Raw genomic sequence first — 21,070 nt, 5'->3', positions numbered from 1 at the left:
AGTCCTTGAGAGCATCATGTTTGTAGTATTCTCTAGATCAGGGTCCCTGAACCTCAGCACTTGACATTTGGGGCCAAACAGTTCTTGTTTGTGGGGAGTTGTCCTGTACATTGTACAATGTTTAGCGGCCACCCAACATATCTTCAGACATTGCCACTTGTGTCCTGGGAGGCAGAATCGCCCTGGCTGAGACCCACTGCTTTATATCACTGGCAAAGATTGGCTTTGAAGAGCACAAAATTATCGCCATGCCATCCGAAGTTGTCATCTCTGAATCTACGATCTCTAATTATTATTCTCTGTTCCTGAAGATACTCACCCTACTGAGAAAAACCTCGCTTTTTAACAAGATAGGGCAGAGTACCCATGGTCTCCCCTCAGTGAAAATCATGAAGATAAGGAGAGAGAGAAAAGGAGAGAAACTGTGTTCGTGACGGATGCGAGTTTGATGACATCCTGGGGCCATTTTTTGAGCCGTCCAGCCACACCTTTTATGCTTCTTCGTACCTTGACGGTCTATCTTTTCCATGCCTGTGTTAAGAATTCTTTCAAAATGCGCTTTCTTAAAAAAACAAAAACAAAAACAAAAACAAAAAAACCGCGCTTTCTGACCCCAAAGAGTCCGATCTTGAAGCCAGACTGTTGAAGCTCAAATCCCCGTTTGATTGCTTTTGAACTTTGTGATCTTAATTCCGTGCCTCAGTTTACTCATCTAGGAAACAAGGACGATGCAATTGCTTACCTCTTGGCACGTAGTGAGGATTAAATGAGGGAGCATGTGTAAAGCAGTTAAACTCTGGGTGGCACACAATAAGCATTCAGCAAAGGTTAGATTAGATATCATTATTGTTAATTAGTAGTGTTAGTCTCTATGATTCAGAGGCTCAGGTCCTGCAGAACACCTAACAAAATGACTCCTTGGGGCCACTCTGTCCTGTTTCCCTGAAATCATGAAAAGTTTTATAATTTTACAAATCAGAGTTTATTCGCATCATCTTTGTCCAAGTAAATTTCCCCAAAATACAAGATGTATGAGCCAGAAATTGTATGTTCTATGTGCTTTTCATTCTTTCATTCCTCTCACTTATTGAGCCAACAGTTGTTAACACTGTTGGGGGGAGGTCCTATATCCTTGCAAAAATTGGGGTAGTGGTTTGGATAGATATCTTTCCTCTCCTATCAGGACTTTCTCCTCCTCTTGTCCAGTCTCACCTGGTTATGTCATATGTAGTCAGTGGGTAGGGGCAACAGCATGATATTAATTACTGAGATGGAAACTCCATCTAGATCAAGGCATCGTTCAGGAAGGTTTTGCAAGTTCTGTCTTCTGTTCCTAAAATTCATTAAGAACCCAAACTCATGGCTGGAATGAAATCTCTATGGAAAATGTCCCCACAAATAGCTCCTTCTGCTGTGGGTGGAAGAAGCACTATGTATGTTACCTGTATGAAAGACATTCCCTCCCACTTCCTAAAGGCAGAGCCAACCTTAGCTGGACGTCTACCATTCTCCAACATGAATCGGATGCAAATCTTGATTAGTCTAAGCCGATTTTCCTAGTCTCCTAGGGATGGAGTCCATAACTATCCCTACTAATGGCCCAGACCAAACAAATCCCTTAGAAGATGGGGAGGGAGCAGAGCGTTATCTCCAAAATGAGCCTGATAGTCCTCAACAAGACAACGACTATTAGACATTGCTTGTTGGATTAGAAAACGCAGCTTTCATACTCAATCTGGAGACTGAGGTAGAGCCCAAAGGGGATGAAATGTTATTCTAAGATATTTAGAGACAGTTAGAAACTATTAAGCGAAGTGTAAGCGTCTTCAGTTACCCTCAGACTCTAGCTGAGAGGCAGGAACTGGCTCCAAAAGGAGTCTTCTGTACTTTGAATGTCCGTCAATGTTTCAGGCTTGACCTGGCTGGGTGTACGCTACTTGACTTTGTGTATCTCTGATGTCAGCTGCCTTCTCTGAACCTGTACCTTGCTTCACCTCGCCACCTCGTGCTCCTGAGGTGTGTCTACATTTCTAAACCAGTGGAGAAATGTGATGTTCTGCCCAAGTTTTTGAAACTCCCTTTTCTTAAAAAAAAAAAAAAGAAATTCAGTTTATTAACATATAGTGTATTATTAGTTTCAGAGGTAGATTCCTCAGTTGCATGTGACACCCCGTGCTCATTATATCACGTGCCTTCCTTCATGCCCATCCCCCAATTACCCCACCCCCCCCACCCCTCCAGAAACCCTCAATTTGTTCCCTAGAGTTAAGAGTCTCTTATGGTTTGTCTCCCTTTTTCATTTTGTCTTGTTTTATTTTTCTCTCCTTTCCCCTATGATCCTCTGTTTTTTTCTTAAATTCCATGTGAGGGATCCTTTGAGCGGAGAGAGAGCCCAAACATAACAAAGACTAGAAAGGAACAGAGACAATATATAGAAACAGTAACCTTATAGATAATACGATGGCAGTAAATTTATATATTTCAATAATTACTCTGAATGTAAATGGACTAAATGTTCCAATCAATAGACACAGAGCATGAGACTGGACTTAAAAAAAAAAAAAGGCTCATCAAGATGCTGTCTACAAGAGACTTATTTCAGACCCAAAGTCACCTCCAGATTGAAAGTGAGGGGGTGGAGAGCCACTTATCATTGTTAATGGACATCAAAAGAAAGCTGGGGTAGCAATCCTTATATCAGACAAATTAGATTTAAAACCAAAGACTGACACTCCCTTTTATCATTTCTCTGTTCAGTCCACAGATGGCTCTTTGGGGGGGGGCGGGGTTTGTTTTGAGTAACTTTTTCCCCTATTTATCCACCTATTTTCCTCCTCAGGTATGAACTAAGTAATGCTTTATTACTGGGATTCTGAAGTAAGATCTTTGCCTCTTGGTCTTAACTGAAAAGACATATTTGAGCAGCATCTCTGGATAGCTCTCCCAGTCATATCTTCACCCCAGCCTCTCTGTCAAACCACGGATTTGTATATCTGCCTTCTCAACATCATTACTTGAATTTCTGTGAGATATCACAAACTTGACTGGACTCCTAGTCTTCCTTCCAAACTGTTTTACCTGCAATCTTCCCTATGTAGATTGATGTCCATCTTGCTCTCCTAGTTGGTCAATCCAAAAACCCTGGAGTGATCCTTGACTCTGTGTTTCTTTCTCAGCCTATACCCAGTTCGTTAGCAAATCCTGTTGGCTCTACTTTCCCAAATGTGTTCAAAATCCAGCTACCCTTCTAATGAGCTCTGCTGCCACCACCAAGCTACTGTCTTATTTCACATGAATTCTTGGAATGACCTCCACACTGGTGTCCGTCTATGGTTTTTCCCCTATGGATTCTCATCTCCACACAGCAGCCAATGACTCTCTTCAAATGGGAGATCATGTTACTGCTCTGTTCAAACTCTACCATGGATTCCCATTTCACTCAGGATAAAGGCTCAAGTTTTGTTTCTAAGGCCCTAGAAGTAAATGTATACCAACGGGTCTAGTGTTGCCTGCTATTTCATATGGTCTGGGTGTAGAAATAAATTTGGGTGAGAAGGCAAACACTGTATAATTATAAATTCAGACCAGTAATAATTAGTACAATCCTCCTGGAATCCACAGCTTGTCCTCACAAGTTTGAACCTGTCCACTAAAAATATTTGTCATTTTCGTTAATGGAGATTATCTCTGCTCTATCTGTAGGGAAAGGGGAGTGCTGGGCAGCTAGAAATGTAAACAGGAAAGAGTTTTTGGTTTCCCTTTGGGCTAAAAAGTCAACTTGTTATTTATTTTCTGTAAAGTACTTATAAATCCACTTCATATGATAAATATGTGGTCAAAACCAATTGCACCAAATGCAAATAATTTTTGGCCATGTGGAGTTTTAAATTTGTCTATGCTTTTTTATGTTCGAGATGCCCTTCCTTATTTCTGTTGAGAACTGTACTCTATCTTAAGACAGGAAACTTGATGAAACATCCTTTTCTCTTTGAATTTAACCAAAGTTTTCTTCTCGGCTTGGGGAACTAGAAGACGTTTTCACCGTAGCTAGTTGGCAACCTCACCATTGATGACTCAGTTGGAAGTATAGGAAAAGTAGAGCAGTAAGGGAAATACGATCTCAAAGTCTACGCACTTTGCTCCCGCTCAGTGCAGATACACCCTCAGCCCTGAGCCTGTGGAGAAGGGGCTTTCTGACTAACTCGGTAGTTATCTGGTTTCCATTTAGGTTTTAGGAGACAGCAGTTCAAACGGGGAGGGGCTTTGTAGTGGGCAGGGTTACAGAAGTAGATTCTTCAAGAAGTGACAGCTGACTCAGAGCCTGCAGTGACAGCAGAGTTAAGAGCAGTAAAGCTCTTCGGAGCCATTAATGCAAAGCCCTAAAGACATTGTCACGTTATAGCCTCGTCAGTAAACAGATGACACTGAGTCATCCAAAAAAAAAAAAATGCTCAGGCAACATCTTAATTAGGATGGAATATATTTTACAAAAAAATTTCTGTGTTCAATGGTTTAAAAACGCACAACTGGTACAATCACATCAGTACATTTTCGTTTTGCTTCTGTGGGCCCACTCATTCTGAGAACGTGACAGTTTTCCTCTAGACAAAAACTGTACTATGGACACTTCTCTTGTTTCTCTTACTTCTCAAAGTGGCCGAATTATTACCCAGCTCCTCTCATTTTGGGTGGCTTTTATTACTAGGTTCCCAGCATTCTGATCTATGTTCTCAGGTACTAATTCGTATAATAGTCACACTATGCTATGAGGTGGGTGTATTATTATCATCAGCTTTGAAATCGGGAAACAAGGTGCAGGGGTACTATTACCTGCTTCAGGTCACACAGCCAGCAAGGGGCAAAGTGAGTCTATTACGCTACCTGACTTCTTTTAAATGGAAGGCCCGTAATGGGGGAGACCTGTCCACCCTGTCTCTACCTCCAGGTCTGAACTGTGCTTCAAATAACATTATTTTAAACCATCCACTCTCGTGTTTATTTTCCTCTGGATACTCTCCTGTGTCTCTCTACACTTGTGTTCCTCTGACACGAGCTTCATGCTCGTTATGTTATGTTATGTTAAGTTATTTTGCACCTAATACTTCTGTCAACAAAGTCTAAGATAGTGGGAGGTGAATTTTCCTTTTGGTGGGCAGCCAAACTGGAGTTACAGCTCGTCTTAAGTTTTTTTTTTAATTCACCCTGCTTGTCTGGACTGCAGTGGTAGCAATCTGACTGGTCTCCCTGCCCCCCCTACCCCCCCAAGCCCTTACCCCCCTTGGTGCCTGCTCTCTAATCAGCAATGAGAGTGAATCACTTCTCTGCTGGAAGCCCTCCAAGTTCTCCCCACATTACTCAGACTAAAAAAAGCCAAAGCTCTACAGTCATTTGTCCAGCCCTCCTGGTGTGGCCCCGGCTTCCTTTCCCTCTCCACCCCCTCCCACTTTCCTTATGCACTAGGGTCCAGACACGAAGGCCCCTGATGTGCTTCAGACCTTCCTATCCCCTTTGCACTCGCTGCTCCCTCTGCCTGGAACCATTTTCCCAGATATCCACTTGGCTTTCATCCCTTCCTTCGGGTCTTTGCTCAGAGGCCCCCCTTTCATCCCCACGCCATCCCTCACCGCCCTCCTTTCCTGCTTATCGTAAAGTCGTAGCATCGCTCGTCATCGGCTGTTTGTTTCTTTCCTCTACCCCGCCTCATATCGGATGATATCCACAAGAGCTCTTCCTGGCTTATTAGTGTGTATCCAATAACTAAGAAGGTGCTAGCACACAGTAGGTAGCCAATAAAGAATTGTCAAATCAAGGTTCTTATTAATAATATTATTAATATTACATGCAACACCCAGTGTTCGTCCCAACAAGTACCAACCTTAATAGCCATCACCCATTTGGCCCATTCCCTGCCCACCTCCCCTCCAGCAACCCTCAGTTTGTTTTCTAGAGTTAGGAGTCTGTTTTATGGTTTGCCTCTTTCTCTCTCTCTTTTTTACCCATGTTCATTTGTTTCATTTCTTAAATTCTACATGTGAGTGAAATCATTTGCTATCTGTCTTTCTCTGACCGACTTATGGTGCTCAGTATAACATTCTCTAGCTCCACTCATGGTGTTGCAAACGGTAAGATTTCATTCTTTTTCGTGGTTGAGTAAGATTCTATTGTATATATACCACATCTTTACCCATTCATCAGCTGACGAACATCTGGGCCCTTTCCATAATTTGGCTATTGCAGATAATGCTGCTCTAAACCATCAGGGTGCATGTACCCCTTTGAATCAGTATTTTTGTATCCTTTCGGTAAATACCTAGTAGTGCAATTGCTGGATTGTGCGGTAGTTGTATTTTTAACTTACTGAGAACCTTCCATAGGGTTTTCCAGAGTGGCTGCACCAGTTTGCCTTCCCACCAGCAGATGTTTCAGGGACATTTAAATATCCTTGCATAACTTTACATTTTCTTAAATCCCATACTGAAGTGGAAGATACACTGTATCTTTGTTTGTTTGTTTTACTATTGTATTCTTTTATCAGAAAAGAAGTGAGGCAGTCAGCATGTGACTTGTTCCTAGTGAATCTCTAGATATGTATCTAGGGTCAGAGAGCTATATATTTCCCAGATGCAAACCATATCCTAAAAATTATATTTTATAGATTTATCGGGTGTCAAGATCAAAGTCTTCCCTGTATCACTTATGAAATTCACCCTCCAACCTTTTGGAAAAGCAGAACAGGTTTCCTGCCTCTCCAGTTTTCTAAATTTTTTTCTGGGTCTCTGTTATTTCTCAAAGACAGTCCGTTCCTTTGAGCCAACTGTGTTTCTGGGTCCCATCCCCTGGGTCTTTAGGAATCCTTCCATTCTCAGCATGAGCTTGGACAGAACACTTCTGGGTAGCTGTCAGGACGGCGGCTTCTGCTCAGTGAGAGTGAACAAAAATTCCAACAATCCAGTCTCTGCTTGCATGGCGAGCTAGTTCTACAGAATTATTGTGACAGTTCTTCTGTTTCTGACTTTTCCAAGTCTCTTGGCTTCCAGAATTTTCCTGCCTCGCTGTTATCTCAGGCTCCTTGTCCACCTATTTTTAGCTCTCAGTTTTCACATCCTGCTTTCTCCATTTCAATTTGATCATGTTAATCTTATTTTCTGCCTCAGCGAATTAAAATTGGACTACTTCCATTTTTTTCCCTAAACCCAAGAGCTTCATTCAGGAAGTGACCTGAGTAGAGTTTTGTTTCGGCTTTTATTAAAGTAACATTCCAACTCTTTGTTCACAGCCTCACCTGCTGCTCCCCTTTCTCTTGACTGATTTTTCTCCTAATGCCTATGAGAAGTGAGTAGCTACCTTAAATGTGGGAAGTGCTGTGCTTTACTGAAACTCAGAAAATTCTCTGATTCCCACCCCCCCCCCGCCAGCTTTCTGTTAACACTCTATCGTAATTGCCTAAATTTGTCAATTACCTTGTTTCTTAGAAAGATCACAGATTTGATTCACACTGGATGTAGCAAGAGTAAATCTGTCATCTTCACTGAAGGCACCTGTCCCTCTGCTGCTGCCATTATTGCTCTAAGACTCCTGGCCACATGGAAAGGTCTGTACTCCAGAATCAAATGGCATTCCTGGCTCTACCACTGACTAGCTGAATGAGGTTTGGCAATTTAAGTTCTCTGAGCCTCGATTTCATAATCTGTATAATAGCAATTTAAAAAAAAGATTTTCCTCCAGGAGCACCTGGGTGGTGCCATCGGTTAAGTGTCTAACTCTTGGTTTTTGCTCAGGTTGTGATCTCAGGGTTGTGAAATTGAGCCCCACATTGGGCTCCATGCTCAGCACAGAGTCTGCTCGAGATTCTCTCTCTCCCTTTTCCTCTGCGCCTCCTGCTTGTGCTCTCTCTCACTCTCTGAAATAAATAAATCTCTGTCTCTTTTTAAAAAATTTACCTGTAGGTTTGCAGCGATGCTTAAATGAGATATTATAATGCAAAGCGCCTTGAACAGTTACTTAGAATTATTTTTTCCTGCTCTATAATAGCACTAATTTAACAACTGTGGAATAAGGGAAAGTTGTGAAACCTTTTTTTTTTTTTAAAGGCTTGGTTACTGCACCTGGACCTGGAAGACTCGTTTTTCTAGGTGAAGAAATATTTCCCCTGGGTGAAGGTTTCATAATCACCGCCAAGCTGGCCCGAGTGCTGCCATTTAAAGTGGCTCCTCTCTTTTATCTCGCATACACCTGCACCCTGGGAACGAGGACACCGATCCAGCTCCTGGGACACTACAGGCTAATCACCGAAGTCTCCTCGAATTCTGTGTTGCCATGATCCCATGGTTTTGGATGCGCAGAGCGTGACATGGACACTCTTTGAATTGCATACCATGAAGAGTCATTTTTGTTTCCCTGGGACGTCAACTGAGTTTAGAACAGGTAAGTGAAAGGGAAGGAGGCACATGGCGAAGTCGGCCATAGAACCACCGTTCAACATGGCCATCCGAGAAGTAGAGAGGGAGCCTTCTTAAGCTTCCCCAAGCCAGATCAGGTGAGTTAACCTGTGGAGTGGAGCGGAGGGTAGTCTTATACTTTAAGAAAAACAGCCTCGGAAGGTAAACTTTATCAGAAAAAAATGAATTCCGGGAAGACAAGGGCAAAGCAGTTTATTTACGAAGGGAAAATGTTACCCAAGTAGAGAGACACTGTCTGGGAATATGAGCTTGAAATTTAAAAAAAGGGAGAGGTAACTGACTTGTAAGTACCACTACTACCCCCGTGATTCCTAAATCTAGACTTCTTTGGTCCCTGTAAAATTATAACACCTTTAGTGTATCTTTAACAGCTTTTTTAGGAACATATTAACCAAATGTGCAAGTTCTGATCTGGCCATAAAATACTAGGAGAACTATAATTCTCTAGGATTAATGAATAACGTTTGTTTATTTGATTTACTTTATAAAATCATTCTAAAATCTGTTTACATATCTGTCCTCTCCAGGGTGAAATTTATAGTGGTTCAGCAGATTGTTTACTGTTTCTTCTTCTTCTACTACTACTACTACTTCTTCTTCTTTTTTTTTTTTTTCCCATCTTTCCTGCTCAGTGCCCAACCCAAGTTCAAAGGCTGATGAGAGAGAAAAACTCATGAAGAGGTTTTACTCTAGGGAAAGTTGTTCAGTGGATGGGATCTTGGTGCATAGGGAAGGATGTTAGGCTCTTCCTGGCTCCTTCTCAGCCTCGCTGCTCTAACTGCTGCTCAGTCCACCACTGAGGATCTGGCCAAGACATTTTTGGAGAAGTTTAACTATGAAGCCGAAGAACTGTCTTATCAAAATTCACTTGCTTCTTGGAATTATAACACCAATATTACCGACGAGAATATCCAAAAGATGGTGAGTTTCCGTGGCTACGTAGGGGTATTTGTTGCTTCTTAAAGGTTAGATTACTGCCTGTGCTACTGAAAAGGGAAAGCCAAGAAATGCTCTGAGTTGTGAGATTGGATGTTTGCCTCAGTAATTCTGATTCTGGAGTCCCAGATGACTAAACTTAATTGACCCCGGGACTCATTTGGAAGCTGTTACAAAATAATTCACTGGTCTCAGTCCAGATTCTTAGAAACAAGTGAACATGCTTTATAAAGTTACCACCATAATTCTCATCATAATCAGGGGTTCAAAGCATTTCACGGAAATGCCATAAGTTATTGAGTTAATAATTTTCCCAAGCCTACAATGTCAACAGGAATATCTGAAGACTCTCTAAAATAATATATTAACTGGAAAATGCAATTGGAGGCTTAGTGAAAAAGCTAGCTAGTAATTAAAGTAACCATGGGTCTGGACACTGGATTTGGGAATGCCTTCCTTCATTGTCACGGAGCTCTAAGGGACTTCCAAAGGTCACAGAATCCATCCAGAGCCCTTGCAGAAAAACCATAATCCAGCCAGTTTTGACAAATCTCAGAATGCTCTGACAAAGCAAGATGCTTTGACAAGTGCGAGGATTTAGGAATTGCTTCTCTCACCGATCGCAAAGCAGTGTCTGTACACATTGGGGCTGGAAATGGAGCAACATTATTTTAGAAAAGATTTTGTATCACTTGTATGGCAGTACGTTCCTTCACAAATGTAGTTCAGATATTTTTTCAAATGCTGAGTAGGTTGCATGTTTAAATTACTGCCACTCACGGGACAGATCATACCTGAGACATACCACCTCATTTGAAATTCCCCAAGAAAAGGTTTGCCATTTTTCTAACGCTCAAGGAAATCCTGGAGATTTTGACAGCCCAGTGTTGTCATAGGAGATCATTTGTTTCTTGTCACCTCTTTTGGTCTTACCTCTCTCCCTCTCTTTATTGTTGCTTTTCCCTCGCTTTTTATTTGATCTCTCTCGGAGGTGTGTAAAGTATACTGTGTATTGGCTTTCATTCTCAGCCGGATGGTCCTGTAGGTGCTGGGGAAGGTGTACCGGCTTCATGCCTGAGGGCTCTGGAGTCAGACTGCTGAGGTCCAGATCCTGGCCCTGGCCCTTTACAGCTGGGTGAGCTTCAGCGGGTCAGTTAATGTCTCTGCACCTTCAGGAGCTCACCTGTGTAGAAGAGCATCCCGCTCCTGTCTGCCTTGGAGTGTGGCCGTGAAGCCCGAATTCATACTGAGAGCCCCCAGAGTGGTGCTCCATGCTTGTGAGCCTGGGAGAACGGCACAGTCCTATTGCTCTGAGCACGGGAGGGAGTTCTAGCTGCCCGAGAGACAGGTAACAGTTCTGCCGAGCGCCCTCTGCTGAGAAGGCACGTTACGGAAGGAGATTGAGCCATGGTTGTTGATAGCTTCTCTGATCATTGAAGGTTATTACCTTTGAATTGCAGTGGCCGATGAGAGCCAAGGCCAGAGAGGAAAGGGCATAAATCATGAAGTGTGGCCAAACTGCAGAAAGCATGGACCCTTGAAAGGAAAGTGAAATTATTAGAATGCAAAAAAGGAAGCAGGAGACCACCAGCGACGCCCAGCGAGGGCGGTCCTGGGGTCAGGAACGGCTGCTGCCGGCTGCTGCTGCTTGGTGCACGCCAGGCACCTGGCTAAAAGAGCGTGGGGGTAATTTTGGCTAACTCTTGCGGTTTGGCGCAACTTCGTGAAGTTTTAGATCTAGTTATAGGACCTGGGCGATAAGGTGAGGATTTTTTCCTTTGCTTTTACTATAGAGAGCTTTTAATGAGAGCTTTGCTGAGATATAATTTATGCACCATAAACTTCAATTCAAAGTATGTGATTCAGTGCTTTTTTAATATATTTATAGAATTGTACAAGCTTCGCCACCATCTAATTTTAGCACATTTTCATCACTCCAGAAAGAAACCACATGCCTGTCAGTCATCACTCTTCTCCCAGCTCGTAGCCCCTAGCCCTAAGCAACCACCGGTCCACTTTCTATCTCCATAGGTTTGCCTATTTTGAACATTTCATATAAACAGAATCGTATAACACATGGTCTCTTGTGATTGGCTTCTTTCTCTGTGCATGGTGCAGCATGTGACATTACTTCATTCCTTTTGGTTGCCAAATTACTTTCCGTCATATGATTTTTCTTTATTTTTTATCGTAAAAATTTTCAAGCATGAGTAAAAGAAGAGAGATGAGTACATTGAATCTCCTCATACCCATTGCCCAGTTTACAAATTATTAACACTTTGGCCAGTCTTTTTTTTTTTTCTACCCAACCCCACACTTACTGGATTATTTTGAAGGAAATCCAAAACATGATATAGTTTTATGTGTATATTTCATCTTTTTTTAAAAAAGTATTTTTTAAAACAACCTTAATAACAGTACCATGCTGAAAACTTAACAATAACTCCTCAGTATCATCAATTATCTGGTCATCATTCAAATGCTCCCTACCATCTCATTTTATTTCTTTTTCAATTTCAGCTGCTGTTTTGTTTGAATCAAGATCTAACAAGGGCCTCTCCTTCCAATCATTTTGAAGGAGGTACTTTAGCTCTCTTTTAATCTACAGAGTCCCTCCCTCACTTTTTTTTTTTTTTGCAATTTATTTGCCTAAGAATTAAACTTTGGGTGTCGTAGAAACTCATACTTTCTGGACTTGCTGATTGTGCCCCCTAAATGTTGCTTAACATGCTCTTTTGTCGCCCGCATTTCCTGTAAATGTATAGATCTAGGGCAGAGGGCAGAGCAGTTTTTCTGTAAAAGGTCAGATAGTAAGTATCTCAGGCTTTGTGGGCCCTCTGGCCTCTGTTCAACTCTGCCGTTGTAACGCGAAAACAACCATAGACATAGAGTGCGATTATGTTGCAATTAAACTTTATTTACAAGATCAGATGGTGAGCAGAGCCCTGATCTATAGATTTGATCAGACTCGGGTTTTACCCCTGAGTTACTTAACAGGTGTGGAAATTGAATTCCAGTACTAGCATGGTGCAGGAATATTGAGGCAAGAAGTGAACAAAAAACTAGTTCAGGTCCCGAGAACTCTGGAAAAAAGAATAGCTTGGGATGGAACAGTATGTCCTAGGGGGTCGGAATTCAAGGCGACATTATGTAATTTTTTTGGGGGGGATTTAAAGTATAACATTTATGATAGTGATAAAATAAAACCGGTATCTTCAAAATAACTCTATGTCGTATAATTAAAAAACGTCTAAGACTGGGTCCTTTTGGGGATTGTGAGTTGTTTCCAGAGGAGACTGAGAACAAAATTATTGCTATTATTTGGTATCAAAGTTTTACCAGAAATTTTGCTTGACAGCAAATCACCTTGGATTGGGTGAAGAAGGATAGGGATTTAGAGGTAAATTGTGAATTGACAGAGGAGTCTGTGCCATAGACCCAACTCTTCTTTTTTTTTTTAAATTTTTTATGTTTTTTTTTTTAAAGATCTTATTTATTTGACAGAGAGACATCAGAAGTAGGCAGAGCAGCAGGCAGAGAGAGAAGAGGAAGCAGGCTCCCCGCTGAGCAGAGAGCCTGATGTGGGGCTCGATCCCAGGACCCTGAGATCATGACCTGAGCTGAAGGCAGAGGCTTAACCCACTGAGCCACCCAGGTGCCCCAGACCAAACTCTTCTTTCCATAGCTCGCTACTTCCCACTCATGTGTTACAGAGAACATAATGCGTTGAATATCATCTAGAGTCAATGAGTCAATGGTTAAAAGTGTTCACTTCGGAGGTGAACATATCTGGGATGGCACGCTGGCTCTTTCAAATCACTAGCTGTGTGACCTACCGGACCCCGTGCCTCAGTTTCCTCATTTGTGAAGTGAAGACTGTCACAACTACCTCACAAGATTGCTTGTGAAGATTAATTGAGAAGTAGTTCCTGAGGGGTTGTATGTACTCAATAGAGAAATCATTTTCCATTTTTACTGCCATTATTTTCATCTCTTGTCTGATTCCATTGTTGTCATGTCCACACACGATTCCCATCATGTCCTGTGCCTACTTGGAGCCCCTAAGTGATTCCCTAGTATTCAAAGGATAATAGTCAAATTCTTTGGCCTGGAAAATGCAGTTGTGCCTGAAGTCCTGCCTTTGGGATTGGTACTAATTATTTATTGTGTTAAAAATTACCACAAGCAGCTTAAAATAACACACATTGATCATCCCACAGCCTCTGTGGGTCAGGAGCCCAGGCATTGCTTACCTGCGTCTTCCATTTCTGAGTCTTCTAAGGTTGTCATCAAGGTCCTGGCTAGTGCCGTGGTCTCAGCTGAAGTTTGACTGGGGATGAATCCACTTCCAAGCTAATGTGGTTAGTGGTAAGCCTTCAGATCCTTGGGTACTGTGGGACTGAGGTACTTAGTTTCTTACAGGATATCAGGTAGAGGCCATCCTCAATTCCTCCACACATGGCTGGGGAGACCATAGTGTTGTTCACAGCATGGCATCTTGCTACATCAGAGTCAGCAAGGGAGTCAGAGTTTTAGCAAGATAAGAATTAGAATCTTATATAACATAGATAGGTACATGATGTCACCTTTGATGCATGCTGCTGGTTAGAAGCAAGTCATAGCTCCTGCTCACCCTTAAGGGGAAGGAAATCACACAACTGTGTACCACTGAGGGGTGAGGACCATGGGATCCATCTCAGAGTTTGTGTACTGCAGGAGCCAGGAGCCAGATGCTGTCATGGCCATAACCACGATTTACCGCTCTCAGCCCCCTTATGCACTTATGAATAATGGAGACAGAATGACTTTCTATCTCATGCAAGTAGGAAAATCAAATGAAGTAAATTATTCTGCAAAGTACTCTATATCCACCCAACTCCTACCTACTTTAGGGTCTTCTCCATGAGTGCTTGGCCAAATCTAGTTGCCTACATGAGTCTTTCTTTTCCTATAGCAGAAACTGCTTGGCCACTGCAAGTTAATACATGATCATATGCTGTTATATTTCATTAATGAAACATTCATGCTGCATACCTTATCTTTCTGATAAAACTATAGTAACTTAAGGGCAAAGTACTTTTTTCTATAAATTATAAAATAGCTAAATTTTTAAATGTTTAATTTGTATCAGATACTGTGATAAACATTTTATTATTTGTTAATTCTTCTTATCCTTACATCAACTCTTTGAGGTAAGTCCTCATTTTACAGATAAGGTAACTGGCTCAGAGAAGGTAAGTAATTTGCCTAAAGCACACAGCTACTTAGAGGTATGTGACTTCAAGAATGGAGATCTGACTTGTCTTATATGCTACCTCTTTTATATAGTCTAGAGAAATACAATGTACAAAGTAATTGTTCATTTTCATCTTTGGTAAATGAAAATGAGTTTGTACATTGAGAAAACATTATTCTAGAAGAGTCTGGAGAAGTCCACTTGCCTATACTGATGTCCAAGTTGGGGGGGAAGTGAGTTCTGGCATCATCACCTGCTTGTTGGTTTCTTTTGTGTTAGAAAATCACCGTGCCTACCAAAAGGCCATATTCTGGGCAACCTTCTTTGGGGAATGTAAGCTAAGATCAGACTCTCTGGTAAGTCATGGCACCATGGAGCTCACTGCAAACTGTTTCTCATTTCTTATCGTTCCCATTGTCACGAGGGGCTGTATTCCCATTAAGTTTGCTCTGAACTTTACTGGCCCCCCCCCCTTTGGAGCATTCATCCTCAAATCCTTGATTAACTCACAATGCTAAGGCATAAATTCCAGGGACCCACAGTGTGAATTATCTGTGAGAATTCATTTCCAGTTCAGGGTTTAGGACCCTTGGGAAAACTAGGCACTGGGCCAGAAAGAGAGAGGGACCAAGAATGGCCTGGTCACTCATGACCTAAGCCTTGACCTTCAGCAAAGTAGAGAACTAAACCACTCAGGAAATACTAGATTTTCCACCAGATGTTTTCTGGACAGTATCTTCTGTTCTCTCTGTTCAAGCAGTGCCATTCTGACTTCAACTTTATTTTTTGTCATTTCAGAATATTGCTGGGGCCAAGTGGTCTGCTTTTTATGAAGAAGAGTCCCAGCATGCCAAAACCTACCCACTAGAAGAAATACAGGACCCTATAATCAAGCGTCAGTTGCGGGCCCTTCAGCAGAGTGGGTCATCCGTGCTCTCAGCAGACAAGCGTGAACGAGTATGTGAACATTCTAGCACTGACCCCAAGAGCTGAAATATTTGGGAAACATTAAGCATTGATATCCCCATGGCTTCTTCCTTTATCTGCAAAGACAGTAATGCTGGCATTAGAAAGAGCTCTGTGCCTGGGTAGGGTGACCACAAAATTTGTCATCCAAACTGGAATCCTTTTGCAAGTGAAAGAAGTCACTGGTAATAATTATGTTAGATCACAGAGTTAAACGGGTGTTGTCTGGGCACGGTGTTATATAAGCATGTTGTATACAGACGTCACCTTCCTGAGGACCAGGTGGCCTGAAGGATGTGCTTAGTCTATGTCAGTCGTGCTCAGCCAGGGGAGATTTTGTCCCCCGGGGACATTGGATGATATGTGGAGACCTTTTTGGTTGTATAACTGGGGGAGGGGACCAGCTATCAGCCTCTGGTGGGTAGAGGCCAGGGATGCTGCTAACCAGTCTGCAATGCACAAGAGAACTCCCAATGACAAAAAATGACGTGGTCCAAAATGTTAATAGTGCCAAGCTGAAAGAGTCCCGTATGTGGTCCAATTCCTTCCCTGTTTCGTTCTTGACTCTTTGTAATGTCTTCAAAAAGGGGCTAAGAGCCTCAGCTCAAACTGCTTTAGAGGTGGGTGATTCGTCTCTTTCTAAGGCATCCATCCCATATGTGCGTCCCCCTCATTGAGGGAGATACTCCCTCCATCAAGCATTAAGTGCTTTACCTCCACTTTGTTCTGCCTTCTGGATCCAAATTGCTCTTTCCTAAAATAGTTTTTAAATAAATGAAGGTACCTATTCTTTAAAAAAGATTTTATTTCTTTGTCAGAGAGAGAGAGCACAAGCAGGGGGAGCACAGGCAGAGGGAGAAGCAGGCTCCCCACTGAGCAAGGGGACCGATGTGGGACTTGATCCCAGGACATTGGGCTCATGACCTGAGCCAAAGGCAGACAGACGCTAAACCGACTGAGCTACCCAGGTGCCCCAGCTATTTTTTTTTTAAAACTAGTCGTGTCCTTTTTTTTTCTTTAAATCTAGGCTAACTAGATTAAATTCACTCTGTCAATTTCCTTCTATACAATGGTTTCAAGTTTCCTAACCAGTCCTAGCTGCTGTCTTCATTTTGTCAGTAGCCTTGAACTAAACACCACACTCTGAGTTGGTTCCCGTCTGCATGAAGGCGAGCAGGAATACGACATTCTGCACCCTGTGCCCTACATCTGTTAAGATGGTCTAGGACTATACCAGGTTTTTGTTGCTTTGGGTTGGGTTTTTAGGCAGATTCGATGTTGGCTCCTATCAGCATCACTGTCGATGAAGTTCTCCAGATCTCTTCCTCTGATGTTGCTCTAAAATAATAGCTTTCAAGATTCTATTTTTAAATAGGTAGTTTGTTCAAATTTAAGGAAGCCTGTATTTGCCCTGTTAAAATAGCATCTCTCATCCCATCTCTCTAGCCTGGGAGCCAGCAAATTTTTTTTTCTGTAGAAGGAAAGATAGTAAATATCTTGGGTTTTGTGGGCCATATATTGTCTGTCACAATGAGTTAACTCTGCTGTTGCAGCAGGAAATCAGCATAGCTAATACATAAACAAATGAGTGTGGCTGTGTTCCAATAAAACTTTACAGAAACAGGCAGCAGACGGTATTTGGTCTGCAGATCATAGTTACAGACCCCTGATCTATCCTACTAAAATATTTTTATCTAAAATATTTGACTATTTAAAATCAAAGTCTTCTTTCTCAGTTGCTTGTCCTCTGGAACTCTGTTGTAAGCTCTGTCTATTAAAAGAAAAAATTCATGATAAGGACAAAGATAAACCATATGGCACATATCTTCCTACAAGTTGATAGCTGTTATCCCACATTCTTTGGATTCAATTATCCAACTGGTTATTAATCCACTCTATCTTATCTACTCCATGCTTCCCCGTGTTTTTCACAAAGACATCACATGAAACCTTGCTTGTTAGTATTTTACAGTCTAGACAGCTAGATAGAACCTAGAACCTGTATTTTTATAAGATCCCAGGTAATTCTAATGTGCAGCCAAAGTTGAAAACCACTGAAATGCCTGTAAAAGCTTGGAGTGTTTGGGAAGAGAAGAGACTCAAGGATGCATGAGTTCAATGGAGAGGAAAGAGGGGAGATTGAAAAAGCAGGTAGACCAAGAGACCAGGAGGAGTCATGGTAAGGAATTTGGATTGATTCCTTTGGACTATGGGACCTTGTTGAAGTTTTAAGCATGGGATCTATTTCATGTTTTAGAATAATGATTCTTGTAGCAGAGTGAAAGAATAATGGAAGAGGGAAATAGGAGAAAGGAAACAGAGCCTTTCATCGAGAGCTTCTTAAATCAAATGTGGAAGAGAAGCAGGTCCTCCTCTCCCCTCCCCTCCCCTTCCCCTTTCTCCCTCTCTTACTCCCTTTCTTCTTTTATTACCAATCCATTGCAGATCAATACTTGGTTAACTTCATTGCTCTCATGCCTAGGTGTCATGGAAATATCAAATTGTTCTTAAAGTTTATAAACATTTATTCTCTTTAAAAAATTTATTCTCTTGATTCCTGTACTTATCACAGAATAGAAACAAACCATTTACTGTCTTGCTCTGGTCCGCAGACCATACTCTGAGTAGCACTGCTTAACCCTATTACCTTTTCTCTCCTTTACCTACAGGGTAAAGTTCAAACTCTTTAGTGTAGCACAGATGACCCCTCACGACCTGGTCCCCGCTAACCTCTCCATCCATACATCCCCCACTTGCCGCAGTCAGCCTCACTATGCCAGTTTCCTTCAAGGTGTCATCACTTCTGGAAAATGCCCGCTCTTTCCCAACCTCCATCCATCGTTTAGGCTCTTCCTTCTATCTCCTTTTTCTACTGGACCAATTCTCACTTCTCTTCCAAGACACCGCGTTAATGTCCCCTCATCTCTGAAGTCGTCCCTTAATCTCCAGCTTATCCATTTATCCACTCCCCGGGAGACTGCCACATCACTTTTTCATGACAGTTACACCACTTGTCACTTGGTCATGTCATTATGGATTTCATGGCTGCCTCACTGTCCCATGACTGTGGGGTCCTTGAGGACCAGTGACGTGTTCGTGTCAGTTATCTGAGTGTAGGGCACAGTAGATGTTCAGTAAATGTGTACTCAAAGATTGCTGAACGAAACAACAAATGCCCGTGTCTGCCCATGTGTACCTGAGCAGCGTCCCCAGAACTCTGGTAAATCTGTTTATTTCAGTCACTCCACGTGTATTTATTATGTGTTTCTATCTAAGCTTCCATGTTAGTTGGTGGGGGAATTTAACAGAGATATTCCTACCCCACGTGAAGGAGGAGACTTGGCAAAGATGTGAGCTGCTGTATTTTGAGGCATAAAAAATCACATGGTCTCAAGGACATATTTGCCTTAGCACATTTACCAGTTTAAACATTGTTTATTATATTTAATTTGCAGCTGAACACAATCCTAAATGCCATGAGCACTATCTACAGTACTGGAAAAGCTTGTAACCCAAATAATCCACAGGAGTGTTTATTACTTGAACCAGGTAAGTTATTAATTTTGAGCAAGGATTATGAAATTTAACTTCTTTCCTCTAAGTTTTAAATTTTTTAAATTTATTTGTTTGTTTGCTTATTTGAGGGAAAGAGATAGAGAGAGGATGTGCCTGTGCGTGAGGGTTGGGGGACAAGGGGAGTCTCAAGCAGACTCCGTGCTCAGCTCAGATCCCTGCACGGGGCTCGAGCCCATGACCCCGAGATTATCACCTGAGCCGAAATCAAGAGGTGGACGTTTAATGCTTAACTGACTGAGCCAGGCACCCCTTTTAACTCAAAGTTTTAAAACTGAGATTGGCACTGGCTGATAACATGGTGCCTTTCAAAGAGATAATGCAAAGATTAGGTAAGATTCCAAACAGGTGTTTTAACCCATAGGTGAACTTTTAACTTTTAACCAAACTTCATGGTAAATTCTGTCACATTCCAAGGAGTTTAATTAAGTTTGCAGCTAAGTGTTTTCAGAGGTTTATTTTCTCTGCAGAAATATTTTGAAACTATAACAAGGATGAAGAAATCGATATATTGTGAGATTTCCTTTAATAACTGTATGCCTTCGATGTCCGCTAGCCTTACTTTTAATTCTTTAAAGCTCATATAATTGCGACTAAAAATATTACAAATGCATGTTTATTTCCTGTTTATTATCATATTTATTTATTGGGTGCTTTGCAATGACAGGTTTGGATGACATAATGGAAAACAGCAAAGACTACAATGAGAGGCTCTGGGCCTGGGAAGGCTGGAGGTCTGAGGTCGGCAAGCAGCTGAGGCCATTATATGAAGAGTATGTGGCCCTGAAAAATGAGATGGCAAGAGCCAACAGTAAGTCTGCCAGCCTGTAGAGGTCCTGCAGCCCGCTCTGGGGCTGGGGGCTATTTCTCATGAGTTACCAAGGCTTCCCTTCAGTAGAAGACGTGTCCCTAAATTAATGTTCATCTGCTGAACAAATTCAGGTTATGTGTCTCAAAGAAGAAACTACTAGGAAGTAAGGTGTGCTGACATTCTACAATTTAGAGAACTCAGAAATGAGACTGAACTACAGGGCGTCGAACAAGTCAGTTGTCCAGGAAAGTATCAGGAACCAGAGATAGCCTGGAGATTGAGTAGGGATTCTATTTCTCAGATAGGATGGGAGACAAAGACAATGTCGCTCCTCTAAAATCCTGTCTGGCCACAGTTCATTCTCGAAGGCCATTTGTGTGTTTAACTCAGGGTGATGTCCCAGAAAGAAAACAAAAATTAGATTAATTAGCCTAGAACTCCATTCTGTTCTGCAGTTGTAATTATAACTCAGATTGTGTAGTCCTAAAACTCTTAACATGGGGCAGAATTTCCGTATCTCCTAACTTATTCTCCTGCCTGAATAATGAGTTGAAGCTACAGCGTTATGAGTAACTTTATGCTTTGGTGATTCACTGCCCCCTGGGGTTGAGTAAGGAAGCATTTTTTTTTCATCTGTCGTTTCTAAATATCTCCTACTGCCGCTTAAAATGATACCGTCAAGCCATGGGCAAGCTGGAGACAGTAGCTCATCACCACATCCTTCTGTCCAAAGAGTTTTTTCTCTCTTCCCTCTGATCATCCATTGCCAATGTGTATGTAAAAGTAAAAATTATCAGAACATATTTGCAAACGTTATTGGCTAATATCCCAACGCAAGCTTGTGTCTCCCGATGCCAAGATGCTACATGAAGCCCAGAGAGATGCTCTGTGCAGACGCGTAATTTACAAACACACACAGGCTCACTGTGGCAAGGTCTAAGATGAGTTGAGTTAGATGTGAAAATACAAATCCCTGAACAAAAGGAGGATTTAAAATCACAAATCCAGTCACATGTTTTAAAGCCAAAAATATAAACTCAAGTACGGAGAGGGTAGAGACTGAGGGTTACGGAACTTGTAACGTGCCTT

At 41.9% G+C, this 21,070-nt stretch overlaps 1 protein-coding gene across 3 annotated transcripts in view; it reads left to right on the top strand.

The window, feature by feature from the left end:
- Positions 1-8,090: 8,090 nt before the first annotated feature.
- Positions 8,091-21,070, top strand: part of ACE2 (angiotensin I converting enzyme 2) — a 38,019-nt gene continuing 25,039 nt past the window's right edge. Inside the window, exons 1-5 of one of the 3 annotated variants that reach the window (XM_032331786.1) lie at positions 8,091-8,424; positions 9,092-9,380; positions 15,430-15,588; positions 19,053-19,146; positions 19,838-19,981. In XM_032331786.1, the coding sequence (XP_032187677.1) occupies positions 9,195-9,380; positions 15,430-15,588; positions 19,053-19,146; positions 19,838-19,981 (583 nt within the window). In that variant the 5' untranslated portion in view covers positions 8,091-8,424; positions 9,092-9,194. The other 2 variants (XM_032331788.1, XM_032331787.1) reach the window with 2 other exon arrangements.

This window comes from Mustela erminea, chromosome X (assembly GCF_009829155.1).
Source record: "Mustela erminea isolate mMusErm1 chromosome X, mMusErm1.Pri, whole genome shotgun sequence".
NCBI lineage: Eukaryota > Metazoa > Chordata > Mammalia > Carnivora > Mustelidae > Mustela > Mustela erminea.
The sequence above is the reverse complement of the archived record's forward strand: the minus strand, read 5'-3'. Positions and strand labels throughout refer to the sequence as shown.